This window comes from Polyodon spathula, chromosome 16, assembly GCF_017654505.1.
Source record: "Polyodon spathula isolate WHYD16114869_AA chromosome 16, ASM1765450v1, whole genome shotgun sequence".
In the NCBI taxonomy this organism is placed as follows: domain Eukaryota; kingdom Metazoa; phylum Chordata; class Actinopteri; order Acipenseriformes; family Polyodontidae; genus Polyodon; species Polyodon spathula.
This window is the reverse complement of record NC_054549.1, coordinates 22,862,992-22,877,665: the sequence shown is the minus strand read 5'-3', so window position 1 is coordinate 22,877,665 and position 14,674 is coordinate 22,862,992. Positions and strand designations below refer to the sequence as shown.

The 14,674-nt window shown below is 41.4% G+C and overlaps 1 protein-coding gene across 1 annotated transcript in view; it reads left to right on the top strand.

Moving 5' to 3' along the window:
* The window catches only part of LOC121328315 (forkhead box protein P3-like), a 57,198-nt gene extending 44,090 nt beyond the window's left edge, over positions 1–13,108 (top strand). Inside the window, exons 5-15 of the mRNA XM_041272929.1 lie at positions 3,570–3,650; positions 4,937–5,045; positions 5,306–5,498; positions 5,852–5,956; positions 6,614–6,701; positions 7,398–7,478; positions 8,453–8,606; positions 8,965–9,041; positions 10,624–10,725; positions 11,573–11,694; positions 12,462–13,108. Of these exons, the coding sequence (XP_041128863.1) occupies positions 3,570–3,650; positions 4,937–5,045; positions 5,306–5,498; positions 5,852–5,956; positions 6,614–6,701; positions 7,398–7,478; positions 8,453–8,606; positions 8,965–9,041; positions 10,624–10,725; positions 11,573–11,694; positions 12,462–12,546 (1,197 nt within the window). The 3' untranslated portion in view covers positions 12,547–13,108. The remainder of the gene's footprint in view (positions 1–3,569; positions 3,651–4,936; positions 5,046–5,305; positions 5,499–5,851; positions 5,957–6,613; positions 6,702–7,397; positions 7,479–8,452; positions 8,607–8,964; positions 9,042–10,623; positions 10,726–11,572; positions 11,695–12,461) is intronic.
* The last annotated feature ends 1,566 nt before the right edge of the window (positions 13,109–14,674 follow it).

Below are 14,674 nucleotides of genomic sequence, written 5' to 3'. Positions count from 1 at the left end.
GTGCTCAAGCAAAGAGAGATCACAGTAGATTTAACACGCTTGATCAGCCCAGACAGGTTTCTCACTACAGGGATTATACTCATGTCAGAGCCGAGAGGTGTTGGGCTGAATTGCCACCCAGCTCTTTCACAAACGGATGTGTGGCACTTGCAGAATTCCCCTCCAGCACAGCTAGCGTGAGGGAGGAGGGAAAGTGAGAGGCAGTTTGTTTACTGTGAGGGTGTCGCGGTTAGTTCTATTTAACGTTTCAGCCCCAGTCTTCCCACATACATGAATTAATTGGTACCATAACAGTGACACACTTTGAAAGTGTACTTACTTTTCTGAACAGCCTTTTCCTACCAACTCCCATGGCTTCTTAGCAAGAAAAGTGTTGATTCTGAAACATTTTCACTGCCGTCCAGAACACTAATGAGAGTACACTTCAAACTACAGTAGTGTGCTAATATATTGGCTAATTTACTTAACACCTCAGTCATTTCTATCCTTTATATACCTGCCTGCATGGAAACCGCTGGGTGTGAGGATTTCAGTTTCCACTCAGTAATCAGTGAAACAATAGGACACGCTTGTGTGAAAATGTTAGACTTCAAACAACTTTTAAAAAGTCTCATGCATTTTACTGTGTGTGGCTATGTGTTCCCTTTCTCGATACTACAAAATTAAGTGAATGTATGTCCTACTTTAATTCAAGTACATAATCAATTATTTCAGTTTTGATGATGTTTTTCAGTAACAGCGGTTTGATTTCATACGCACAAGAAATCCAGACTACAGCAGCAACTAACAGTATGCGTATTGCCTTTAGGGTCTTGATGTACGTCGTGTTTCGGGATTGATTAAATATTTACTGCCCCTTACCTTTACCTACGTTTTTTTTTTTTTTTTTTACAATGTTTTCAATGATCCTGAGTTGAGCTTCGAATTTCAATTACTCAAATATTGTATTTAGCTATTCGATAAGTCTGAGTTCAGGAGCCTTTATAGTTATATATATATATATATATATATATATATATATATATATATATATATATATATATATATATATATATATATATGACACACAAAAACGTCCTGAAATGTTAAACATACTGAAAACAACTTCACAACAGCTGACCACAGAAATCTGCTTACATTGCAGAGTCTAACCTTGAATCCACTTTATATACATTGCCTGTAGAAAGTCTACACCCCTTGAACTTTTTTCACATTTTGTTGTGTCAGTGCCACAGAGTTTCATGCATTTAAATGATGACTTTTTCCCCCACTTATCTACACACCATACTCCACATTGTTAAGGGGAAAAAAAGTTTTTATTGAGAAAAAAATTATATATTAAAAATACAAAACTGAAAGATCATAATTGGGTAAGTCTCCACCCCCCTGAGTTAATATTTGGTGGAAGCACCTTTGGCAGCAATTACAACTGTGAGTCTGTTGGGATAGGTCTCTACCAACTTTGCACACCTAGATTTGGCAAATTTTGACCATTCTTCTGTACAAAACTGTTCAAGCTCTGTCAAGTTCCTTGGGGAACGTTGATGGACAGCAATCTTCAAGTCATGCCACAAATTTTCGATTGGATTTAGGTCGTGGCTCTGACTGGGCCACTCAAGGACATTTACCTTTTTGTTCCTTAGCCACTCCAGTGTAGCTATCGTTGTGTGCTTTGGGTCATTGTCATGCTGAAAGGTGAACTTCCATCCCAGTTTCAGCTTTCTTGAAGAGGGCAGCAGGTTTTCCTCAAGGACTTCTCTGTACTTTGCTCCATTCATTTTCCCTTCTATCTTGACAAATGCCCCAGTCCATGCCGATGAGAAACATCCCCATAACATGATGCTGCCATCACCATGCTTCACAGTAGGGATGGTGTTCTTTGGGTGATGCGCTGTGTTGGGTTTGCGCCAAACATAACACTTTGCATTTAGGCCAAAAAGTTCCATTTGCGTGTTGTCAGACCACAAAACTTTTTGCCACATGGCTACAGAATCTCCTGAGTGGTTTTTTGCATACTTCAAACAGGATTCAAGGTGGGCTTTCTTGAGTAACGACTTCGTTCTTGCCACCCTACCACACAGGACAGATTTGTGGAGCGCATGGGATATTGTTGTCACATGCACACTTTGACCAGTCTTGGCCATAAAAGCTTGTAGTTCTTGCAAAGTTGCCATTGGCCTCTTGGTAGCCTCTCTGATCAGTCTCCTTTTTGCTTGGTCATCCAGTTTGGAGGGACGGCCTGATCTGATCTAGGCAGGGTCTTGGTGGTAACATACACCTTCCACTTCTTAATGATCGTCTTGACCATGTTCCAAGGGATATTCAAGGCCTTTGATATTTTTTTTTATACCCATCCCCTGATCTGTGCCTTTCACCAACTTTGTCCCAGAGTTCTTTTGAAAGCGCCGTGGTGCTCATGGTTGAGATTTGCTTTGAAATGCACTACCCAGCAGAGGGAACCTACAGGAACTACTGAATTTATCGTGAAATCATGTGAATCACTACAGTTTAACACAGGTGGAGGCCACGTAACGTGGTGTGTGATTTTGAAGGCGATCGGTTACACCAGAGTTAATTTAGGATTGCTTTTACAAGGAGGGTGGACACTTATCCAAGCAAAGCTATTTCAGTTTTTATTTTTTTCACTTGGAAGTTGTGGATTAGGATGTGTAGATAAATGAAAAAAAAGGATATTTTAACGCATTTTAATTCCAGGCTATAAGGCAACAAAATGTGAAAATTTTGAAAGGGGGCATAAACTTTCCATAGGCACTGTATATAAAGCTAGCATTGGTTAACAAAATAAAAAAAAAAAAAAAAAAAATTAATTTACACTGCTTTTCACTCACAATCAATTCTATAGAGGTTTAATAAAGGTGTGACCTGAGAATAAATGTCTTTATTGTAGTTTACAGTGTCATCTAACGGCAAGGTGGTGACCTAAATTATTTATTACATTTCAAGTCAATAAAAGAAAAACAACAACAACAACAACAACGACAACATTGGTTCATTTAAAATAATATAATTTCCAGCTTGAATTAAAGAGCAGTACCGTGTTCCAAAATAACATAGCGTTCCACGTTCCCACGTGTCGCTACATCTGTTTAAATAACGTGCTTGTCATTTATCTTTTCATTGGCAACATCCTGACAGTGTTTTACATTTAAAACTGTAAAGCTAGTGCACTGGGGTTTGAGATCTGTCCTTTAAATCACTGCAGGAAGAACAATGCAAAAAGTAGCAAGTGTTCTGGCTTTGCTGTTCCGTACCACATCATGGATCGTTATTGCTGCGTTACCTGTTTGACAATGTGGGCAATAATCCTGACACTATTAGTGCACTAAAACGGGCATTTTGAAAGAGCTTTGAAACAGACTTTAAAGTTGTAAGTGTAAAACGTTGTCAGGGTGTTAATGAAAAGAAACATTTTTTACTTCACCCAGACGGCGATCTTACATAGAAGGTTTATTTTGTGGGTCTCTTGGGTGGTGTGTATGGAGTACTGCAATGCAAAACTCTTCCTTACTTGTTTTATCAGTTTGTTCTTCTCACCCCTCCTCTCACAGACCCACTTTCCTGTTATGATGGTTGGACCCAGAGCAACGCTGATCAGCTCCTCCCACCTGCAAGCTCTCATCCTTCAACAGGTACAGTGCATGCAGTGAACACATCCGTTCCATCCACCACGTTTGAATGAGTATTAGTATCAAATATCTCAATCTTCCCAGCCTAGACGAAAGAAGTGAAAGAGGGGGTTTGATTGAAGACTTTAAAATCATTAATGGTCTAGATAACGTTAACCAAGACATGACTTCAAAAGAAGTGAAGTAGTAGGATCTAAAACACTGGGAGCATTTTAAAAAAAGACGAGATTCTGTGCTTTTAAATTAGTCCCCCAAAGTAGGGGAGAATGGCGTGCTAACACCAAACTTCCCAAACTTTTTCTTAAGTTCTTATGGAAACGTGATATCTGGTACTACTTTAGGTTAAAGGAAGTTTTCAGTTTTTATACCTATTTTTCAGAGAATCTATTTCATCACACATCAGCAGTGTCTCCTGGGTCACATTCCTGGTTGAAAGCATGTCAGTCAATAGGGAAGCCACTGATTGGTTAATGATAAGAGAGAAATCACTGAAGAGATGGGGACATTTTCACCCCCAGGTGACTAAGCAAGTGCAACGCTAACTGAAATCATGGTTTGCAAATGGAAATTCTTTTAACCAAGTGTAGTAGCGGTTATCAAGTTTTAAAATGAAAAATGCGAGTTTAGTATAGTATGTGTTTCTTTCAAAACTACATTTCAGGCTGTATGGTCCAGTGGTTAAAAAAAAAAAAAAACAGGCTTATAACCAGGAGATCCCCGGTTCAAATCCCAGCTCAGCCACTGACTCACTGTATGACCCTGAACAAGTCACTTAACCTCCTTGTCCTCTGTCTTTTGGGTGAGACATTGTAAGTGACTCTGCAGCTGATGCATAGTTCACACACCCCATCCTCGTATCTTGTAAAGCGCTTTGTGATGGTGGTCCACTATGAAAGGCGCTAAATAAAAAATATTATGATTATTATTATTATTATTATTATTATTATATAAGGAATTTAATTGCACTACAGGTAAGTTATGGAATTATTTTGTAACCAATGATGTTGGTCACATGTATAAAGCATGCAATCTCACTCTCCCACCAGGGGATTCTGAGAAGTGTTCATTCATGCAGGAATTCACGCTTATACATGTGGCCATGTGTTACAAAGGAACATGGAATGAACATGGGTAATTAAACCCACAGGAATTAACAGGGGCTGAATTCAAAATGAATGACTTCAAAACCCCAAGGAAGTGTTTAAGATATTTAGTTGTGGTATTCAGTTGGAATTCACTGGGACTTTGCATTCACTGTTTGAAAGTTTTCCTGTGTGTGGCTGTGTCAGTGCGCAGGGGACCCTCTCAGGAAGCAGCTGCTCCAGCTCGCCCAGCAGAGACCCTCCGTCCTGCGGGGAGGAGGACGCCAAAACCAGCCCCTTTGCCCCGTGCAGCCAGGTAAGCTCTGTAACACTGTCTCCATGATAAGAGCAGGGGTTTTCAACCTTAAAACTGTACCCTGAGGAAAAGGAGAGGGGTTTAGAAGATTTTTACAAGTAAAAGCGAAATAGTTACAATGGAAGTAGTTTCACCTTTGTCTTCAACCGCTTTACTATAAATTGCTTTTATTTTTCAGCTCACAAAGTATTAAATCACTCGCTAGTCTCCCTTCATTCTAACTTTTGCTACTTCCTCTTATTTGTGTCTCTGTCTGTCAGGAGCGTCTCCGGCTTCCAATCTGGCTCAGCCCTGTCAGGACTCAAGCCCAGCCCACAGCTCTGACTCCTCACTGTGCAAGAACGAGCCAGGAGGCAGCCGCAGTGTGCCCTCCCCCCACCAGGGAGCCTCGGCACGCAGCTCCCCCACCCCGAGGAGACTCAGCCCCGCTGTGCAGACAGCCAGGAACCACAGGTACTGCAGGCTGCTGTGCATCTACTGCAGTGATGTGAAATATGAATTCGTAGGACTCTGTGTGCACTAGGGCTTTTCAACACTAACCCTAACTAGAGTCCAGCAACAACCAACTGAACTAATGCCAGGGCTTAAGGACAATGGAAGGAACTGAATCTCCAGTATGCAGCCTAGAATTTGATCAGATTAAAGTTTTTAAAATCTTAACAGGAGTTGATAAAGTTAGCCAATACTTTAAACTCAGAAACAGGCTGACCAACAGTCCCTATCTTATATCCCCAGATTTGCTTCCTTGGTTCTAGTCCTATACATGTCTGCTGAAAGTAACTCCATCTCTCTCTCTCTCTCTCTAGCCCCACTCAGAAGGTGTCGGAAGCCTCCAGCACTCTCTTTGTGAGCGGCCTGTGCAAGTGGCCTGGCTGTGAGGAAGTGTTTGAGGAATACGGACAGTTTATCAAGTAAGAGCAAAGCTGCACTCAATTCTAATTCACAATTGTATTGTGTTCAATCACAATTATACTAAAAACTTACATGAACTGCAGACATGAACATGTGTACTCTCTTTATTCTATATAACCAATGAATATTCACAGGTACAAATACAGAAACATATTGTATAGCTTTTATTTTTGAGAGCAATGAGGTCACTAAAAGTGGTTGAAAATAGTGATTGCTCAGTGTAAAACGCAACATGGAACTGTGAATGATTACGCTTGGAGAGGTGTGGCATTGATCAATTATTCCAATTGCAACTACAATTACACAGTCAGCAGTGTCTTCACGGCAGGCTTGAGGCATGGAGACTGAACTGCTCCCTCCCTCCGTCCCTCACCCCCTAAGAGAAAAGGTACTCCCTCCAGTCCAGGGCAGGCTTGAGGCATGAAGACCAAAATGCTCCCTCCCTCCCTCACCCACCTAAGAGAAAGGATGCTCCCCAAGTCCAGGGCAAGCTTGAGGCACTGAAACTGAACTGCTCCCTCCCTCCGTCCCTCGCCCCCTAAGAGAAAGGGTGCTCCCTCCAGTCCAGGGCCTGCTTGAGGCATGGAGACTTCTTCCAGTTTCATGTAATTGAATAAAAGGTTGTGTTTGTGCTTCCCGCTGTGTTTTTGTTACAGACACCTGCACAGAGACCACAGTCCAGATGAGAAGAGCCTGGCTCAGTGGAGAGTGCAGAAGGAGGTGGTGCTGCAGCTTGAGAACCAGGTGGGTGCCTGTCTGTCACAGAGAAGAGCAGAACACAAGGTCAGCCCATCAACACACACAGAATCATGAGAGCATTTACAAACGAGAGGTCACTCAGCCCATCAGCGCTTGTCCGTTTCCTAGTGGCTGACTGATCAAAGATATTGAAACGTATGGGAAGTGTAGCTACATTAGAGGCTTTTCGATTTCTAGTAGCTGATTGATCTCAAAACGTTGTCACGTCGGGTCTTAAAGGATCCCAGTAATTCAGCCTCAACAACATTACAACATGACCCATTCCATCCCCTCTCCACTCTCTGTGTGAAGAAGAGTCTCCTTCCTTCTGTCCTATGTCCTTTGGTGCTGGGTTCTGTGCTGTGCTTGAAGTATTGGTTAGGGTTAATTTTATCGACTCCTTTTAAGAATTTAAAGACTTCAATTCAAGTCTCACCTGATTTGTCTTCATTCTAGGCCAAAAAAAGCCCCTTCAACCTAGTGTATCTTCATAACTCATTATTTAAGCCCTGGGATTAGTATGGTGGCTCTTTGCTGGACTCCAAAGGTGTCTTTTTAGTAATAAACTAAACTAAAAGCATGGAAAACTGAAAAATGACTGGTAAACCAGTATAAGGGCTAGGCTTTACAATATAGTGCAGATTCGCGGTGGTTTTGAGTCGCTGTGAATTGATTTTCTCTCTCTTTCTCCCTCCCTCACAGCTTACTGTAGAGAGACAGAGACTGCGGGCCATGCAGCTGCATCTCCACTTCACAGAGCACAGACTGAGCACCAGCAACACAGTGAGTGCACAATGCACCCTACATAATGTACAGGGCACCCTGCACACTGCATAATACACATTGCACAATATACAGGGCACCCTGCACACTGCATAATACACATTGCACAATATACAGGGCACCCTGCACACTACATAATACATATTGCACAATGTACATTGTATACGGCACACTGCATAATACACATTGCAGAATGTACATGGTACCCTGCACACGGCATAATACACACTGCACAATGTACATGGCACCCTGCACACTGCATAATACACATTGCACAATGTACAATGTACACGGCACCCTGCATAATACACAATGCACAATGTACACGGCACCCTGCACACTGCATAATACACATTGCACAATGTACACGGCACCCTGCACACTGCATAATACACATTGCACAATGTACACGGCACCCTGCACACTGCATAATACACATTGCACAATGTACATTGCACAATGTACACGGCACCCTGCACACTGCATAATACACATTGCACAATGTACACGGCACCCTGCACACTGCATAATACACATTGCACAATGTACACGGCACCCTGCACACTGCATAATACACATTGCACAATGTACACGGCACCCTGCACACTGCATAATACACATTGCACAATGTACAATGTACTCGGCACCCTGCACAATACACAATGCACAATGTACACGGCACCCTGGGCACTGCATAATACACCTTGCATAATGTACACGGCACCCTACACACTGCACCTTGCATAATACACATTGCACAATGTACAGCGCACCCTGCATAATACACCCTGCACAATACACATCGCACAATGTACATAGCACCCTGCACACTGCATAATACACCCTGCATAATACACATTGTACAATGAACATGGCACCCTGCACACTGCATAATACACCCTGAATAGCCGTTCAGCAGATCAGGATGCAGGATTTCTTCCCAAGTGGTTTAATTGGTCTTCCTTCTTTCTTAGAAAATGCGGGAAGCTTCTGAGAACTCCTTCTTGGCACATGGTTTCCCTTTGTCTCAACCCCGCCTCCAAGAGAGATCCTCAGCCAATCATAAAGAGGCAGCGGAGGTGGGTCGGCATGGATACTGGCACCTGCCTCCCATCCCTTTCATGCCAGGTATGTCACTGGAGTAGGAGGCAGTGAGGCCCACTGGCTACATTGACATGGTAACATGGATAGTGATTGAGTCAGCAGGGTGGTCTAGTCTAGTGGCTAGAGCTGAGGGACTGGGAGAGAGGAAAGCAGTGTGGTCTAGTCTAGTGGTTAGAGCTGAGGGACTGGGAGGGAAGCAGTGTGGTCTAGTTTAGTGGTTAGAGTCGAGGGACTAGTTCAAGTATGGACCTATTGGGAAGCAGTTTCCATTTCAAGCCTATGTGCTCAAAAAGATCCTGCCCCAATTCTAACAGTGAAGGGATTTATATAATATTTATAAAAGCTACAGATCATATTTTTGATGTGTAATTCTATTCAACAGAAATGGTTCCCAGTATGGACTATTACAAGTATAGCAATATCAGGCCACCGTTTACTTACGCTTCACTGATCAGATGGGTGAGTGGATTTGCTTTTTTCTATTTTCTGCATTCTTCTGTGAGTTGCAATTGTGTTAGGATCTCACCTGCAGTCCTACATGCCACTCAGGGAGTTTGAAGCTCAGGAAGGGGTCTTCATACCTGTTAAATTGGGAATGAATCTACAGGGTAAATGGTCTTGAGTCAATGGAAAAAGAAAGTCTGGCCAACTAAACGATCTGCTGCTAAACCGACCAAACTAATCCCAGGGTTTAAAGGAATGAGATTGAAAGAACTGAATCTATTTATCAAAGAAGAATTGGAGGGGACTTGATTGAAGTCCTGAAAATATTAAAAGGGGTTGACAAAGTTAACCCAAACCAATACATTAAGCGCAGCACAGAAACCAAGACCAGAGGGGGAAGGTCAGTGGAGATACACTTAAGACAGAGGAGAGAAACTTCTTCACACAGAGTGGGGAGGGGATGGAATGGGTTACCTAGTCATGTTGCTGAAAGAGACTCTTCTTTACACAAAGAGTGGTGAGGGGGTGTAATGGGTTACCTAGTCAAGTTACTGATGCTGAATCACTGGGATCCTTTAAGACCCGACATGAGTTTGGTGATCTTAGATGGGTCGTATGACCTCCTCTTGTGGGTACATTTTATGATCTTACATAAAATCACAAACTTGTGAGGCAAAGTTAAGTGTTAAAGCCTTGTTATAAGTTTAGTTTCCTGGATTCAGCTGTCGAATTTTTAGTATATCCAGAGTCCAATTGCAAAACTGCTTTGAGATGTTGCTTTCTCATATCTACGTCAAAACACTGAGTTCAATTAAAATACCCAAAGTACTACTTGAATACAGGCCAATCAGACTCAACATAAATTCTACCTTTTAACAATGTCTTAAACAAAATGCAGGGAGGTAAAACAAACTAACAAATCACATGGGCCCACAGAGGGGGATTAGAGCGCTCGACAGCGAGTCTTTTACAACCATTTCTATTACAACCGATCTGGTATTTTGATCCTACATTTTTGTGACCGGCGTGGCATACTTTATGTGTTGATTGCAAATGAAATGCCAACAAATGTAAAGAGTTACACGCTGGCCAAAAAACCGTGGGATCCAAATACCAAATGGGAGGCATAGCACTACAACAGGTCCACCGTGAGAAAGCCCTCTGTGTTGTTTGAGACTCATCACTGTCACTAACCAGATGGGAAAGCAATCACAAAGACCAACAGAATGATTGGGTATGTAGCCAGAAGGGTAGAGTACAAATCAAAGGTTATGATGACATTGTATAATGCACTGGTGAGACCACACTTAAGAGTACTGGGTTCAGTTCTGGTCACCACAGCACCAGAGGGACATTGTGGCCCTGGAGAGAGTCCATTGAAGAGCAACCAGTAATCCTTGGATTTAAAGGAATGAGCTATAAAGATAGGCAGAAAGAACAGAATCTATTTAGCCTATAACCAAGCGACTTGATTGAGATGTTTAATCACAGTAGTAGACCAGAGTTCACCACGGCACCACGGTAGATTGTGCAGCCGTGGAGAGACTCCAGTGAAGAATGGAGTTGTCTAATCCTGCATATCTTTCAAAACCTGCAGGCAATCCTGGAGTCCCCAGACAAGCAGCTGACCCTGAACGAGATCTATCATTGGTTCATGAACATGTTTGCCTTCTTCCGATTCAACACTGCCACCTGGAAGGTACTGTAGGACCCAACAATACAGAATTGCTGAAGAGTCTGAACAGGGCAGGAAACTCGCATGAAGAGTGCTTCTGTGTTAAAGAGACTCGGGAGATCAAGGGCTACTCTTCACTTTGTTGATGTTTATATTTTCCTGAAATTGTTTTTTCCCTGGCTAAAAGTTAACCGAACTTGGCCCTAGATCTCTGAAGACTTACAAAGACAATATCCAAAAATGACAGTGTGGTCTAGTCTAGTGGTTAGAGCTGAGGGACTGGGAGGGAGGGAAGCAGTGTGGTCTAGTCTAGTGGTTAGAGCTGAGGGACTGGGAGGGAGGGAAGCAGTGTGGTCTAGTCTAGTGGTTAGAGCTGAGGGACTGGGAGGGAGGGAAGCAGTGTGGCCTAGTCTAGTGGTTAGAGCTGAGGGACTGGGAGGGAGGGAAGCAGTGTGGTCTAGTCTAGTGGTTAGAGCTGAGGGACTGGGAAGGAGGGAAGCAGTGTGGCCTAGTCTAGTGGTTAGAGCTGAGGGACTGGGAGGGAGGGAAGCAGTGTGGTCTAGACTAGTGGTTAAAGCTGAGGGACTAGTTAAAGTATTGACTTATTGGGTAGCAGTTCCCATTTGAAGCCTGTGGGCTCAAAAAATCCTCCCCATTTCAACAGTGAAGGGAATGATTGATTGGTTTTGTATTTTTGAAAGCTACAGATCATATTTTCTGATATGTAATTTTGACACAAATGGTTCCCAGTATGGACTATTACAAGTACAGCATTATCAGACCACTGTTTACATAAGCTTCGCTGATCAGTTGGATAATGCTTTCCTCCTTGACACTAATGCTGAACCCTGGATCACTATTTTCTCCTCAGAATGCAGTGAGACACAACCTGAGCCTTCACAAGTGCTTCGTTCGAGTGGAGGGAGGGAAGGGCGCTGTGTGGACGGTGGACGAGACAGAGTTTCAGAGGAGACGGGGACAGAAATTCAACAGGTACATGGCAGTTCAGGTGTGATCTGTAAAATACCACGTTCCAGTCAGATAGCACCATCTAGTGTGCAAAACAAGCAAGACAGTTTAAATCCCACAGAGCACAAAATCATGCCCTTATATTTAAGCATTTTTGTTAATAGTTTATAACATTGGTCTTATAACAGCTTTTAAAAGATGCATTCAGAATTTAGTTATAAAAAACAATACTTTGTATTTTCCAATCCCTGGCATAACAAAATACTTCATGCTTATCCTTTTTTTGTGAGGTCACATTTTATTATTTTCTCCGACTGTTTTTTTTTTCAATAATGAAATATTTTTATTGTAAATGATTTTACTTTAATTACCCTAGGGTTAAAGTCAAAGGCATCCTAGATCCTATTGCATCTCACTCTCTGTGTAAAAAAAATGATTCTTGCCTTCTGTTCTAAACATACCCAGCCTCTCATTCTGTGTTGAATTTGAAGTAGTGTCTTTGGATTAACTTTATTAATTTATAATTTTAAAGACTGCAATCAAGTCCCTTCTTTTTTCCAGGCTGAAGAGATTTCATTCTTTTAACCTGCCCTTACATCTCCTTGAGTCCTTGGATCATCCTAGTTCTCAAGTGCAATAATGATTTTTTTTGTAGTGAGTTGACCAAAACTGTGCACAGTATTCTACGTGGGGTCTAACTATAGCATTGCATAAACATAACCTCTCTAAACTACATTGCAGTAGAGAAGCCAGTCAGATAACTCATTTATGAATCTTTTGTCTGTCTCCAGAGATCAAGATGTGAAGTGGTTGGGTCCCTATGCTTACCTCTGCCCTCAGGAGCCGTGGTCTGTCTCCCAGCCTGGCTCCAGTTGAAACAACAGGATACCTCTCGCACAAACTCTCACCCCTCGACCGCAACTGGAAACCAGCGATAACGAGATCAGCAGATGGTGCTAACTAAATAACTTAAGGAAATCTTATCTAATCTGAATCACCATCTCTTCCTAGATCTCACATTTCTTATCGAAAGACACATTATGATAAAGAGTAGTGGTGTTATTTTGATAGCGACTGTAATCAATAAAACTGCCGAACTTCTCCTTCACTCTTTTCCATTCTGCTGTTCCTGTTGAAGGGACCAGGTCGACACACGCGAGATATTTCTGGGAGTTAGAGTCCTTGTAGGAAAAACAATTCTGAAAGGTTTTTTTTTTTTTTTTTGGTTAAGAGTAAAACCTAAAACATAATTTCTGTTTCTATTCCTGTTTGAGTGACGCAATAAGTATCTGAAATGTGTCATTTATAACCCCCAGCCGCTGCATGTAGCCTGCCCAGTTGGCTATAAAAATACTTATTAATCACACTAAACTGTTACATTTATGTTTTACTTTAAAAAAAAAAAAAACCTGCAGATTCATTTAAATTATTTTCAGCAGAACTAAAAAAAATCTGATGAAATAACATAGAACTGAAAATATTTTTTTTTTCCCAAGGGGGTGGGGGGAAGCATATCAGTGTGGTGCAGGCTACATCTATGGGCATCCATGCACAGCGCAACACTAATAAGTTTCCCCACAAAGAAAATCAGCTTTGAGTTTTTTCGGAATTAGTTAGCATGATCATTATCGAAGAGGAAACAGTAATAGAGAACACAGACAAGGATATCAAACAAATTAAATATTAAGAAAATATAGCTGATATAAAAGTATGATACAAGATAACAATGTAAAACGCTTTAGCTAAACTAGTGTAAACCTCATTTTATCCTGCAGCATCTGCAGTACATTGTAGACAGAATTGTTTCAGCAAGCCAAACCACAGACCACACAAGGTTGAAGGCAAGAAATATTTTTATAAAAGGAACAAATCGTACAGACATAATGACTCTTAAAGAGATGCAAAAATCAAACCTGATTGTGTGACATGAATGCCATTGTTTTAGAATGGTGAATTGTACATTTCTGCTCGTTTTAAACAGATAACCACAGCTCCCTCCCCATCCCCAACCAAAAAATAAAAGTCTTTATCCCATAAACACTGGAAGGATTGAAGTCAACCTGGAAATAATGAATGACTCCAGTTTTCCTGGTTAATAAGGAGGGGTTATATTGAGGAGACTGAAAAGCAGCTCATCTGTGCATTATGAGTTTTGACAGCTGTCTGAATGAAAAGTAAAGTTTGTTCCACTGAATGAGATTCATTATTTACACTGTAAACTCAGATTGTCTTGGTGCTGGGATTGAGTGGGACAAATTGCAAAAACCACCTTTAAATTTAAATAGAGCTTTGAGCACAATCACACACTGGTGCTTGAATTTTGATTTTTGGGCAACAGCATACAGAACCAGTCAATTTGTTTAAGAGCCCTGAACACTCCAAGAAATGTGACAAAGGAAAATAAGCACCAAAAACACAAACCTTAATTACACTGGCTTTAAAATGATGATTATGTACAAGCTCAAACGAATTCACAAAATACAGAATAAGATGTGTGAAGGTAATCTCTCGAAGTAATAATGTAATGTTTTATACTAAACAATATATTAGTCAATGCAATACAAGTTATTATTTGTTCTTTGATTTTAATGGGATATTTTTAATTAAACAATCTGTTCCCTGTTTGAGAAAACCCACTAAATAAAGGACCTTTCTTTTAAAATATGTATCAACCATTACTTCATCAAGCCACAAGGTGACAGTGTGCGCTTGTGTGCACTATGTGTGTACAGTACTTGCCTATCTATACATTGCATTTTATTTGTTCAAGGTCGTTTCCTAGACTGTGAAACTGAGGGAACATCAAAACCACTTTTTAAGGAAGTGGCTTGAAAACTGATTTCAGGAGACCTAAGCCCCAAGCCTCCCCTAGTGTGCCGCGCGGCGGCCTAAAACCAAGTTCCAAGCCACAAAGCAGCTTTGTGTTCCCTAAATTGTAGATGTGCTTAGCAGTACAGTCTGTTCTCGCAATGAGAATCAATCAGCATTTACGTTGTTTAAAGTA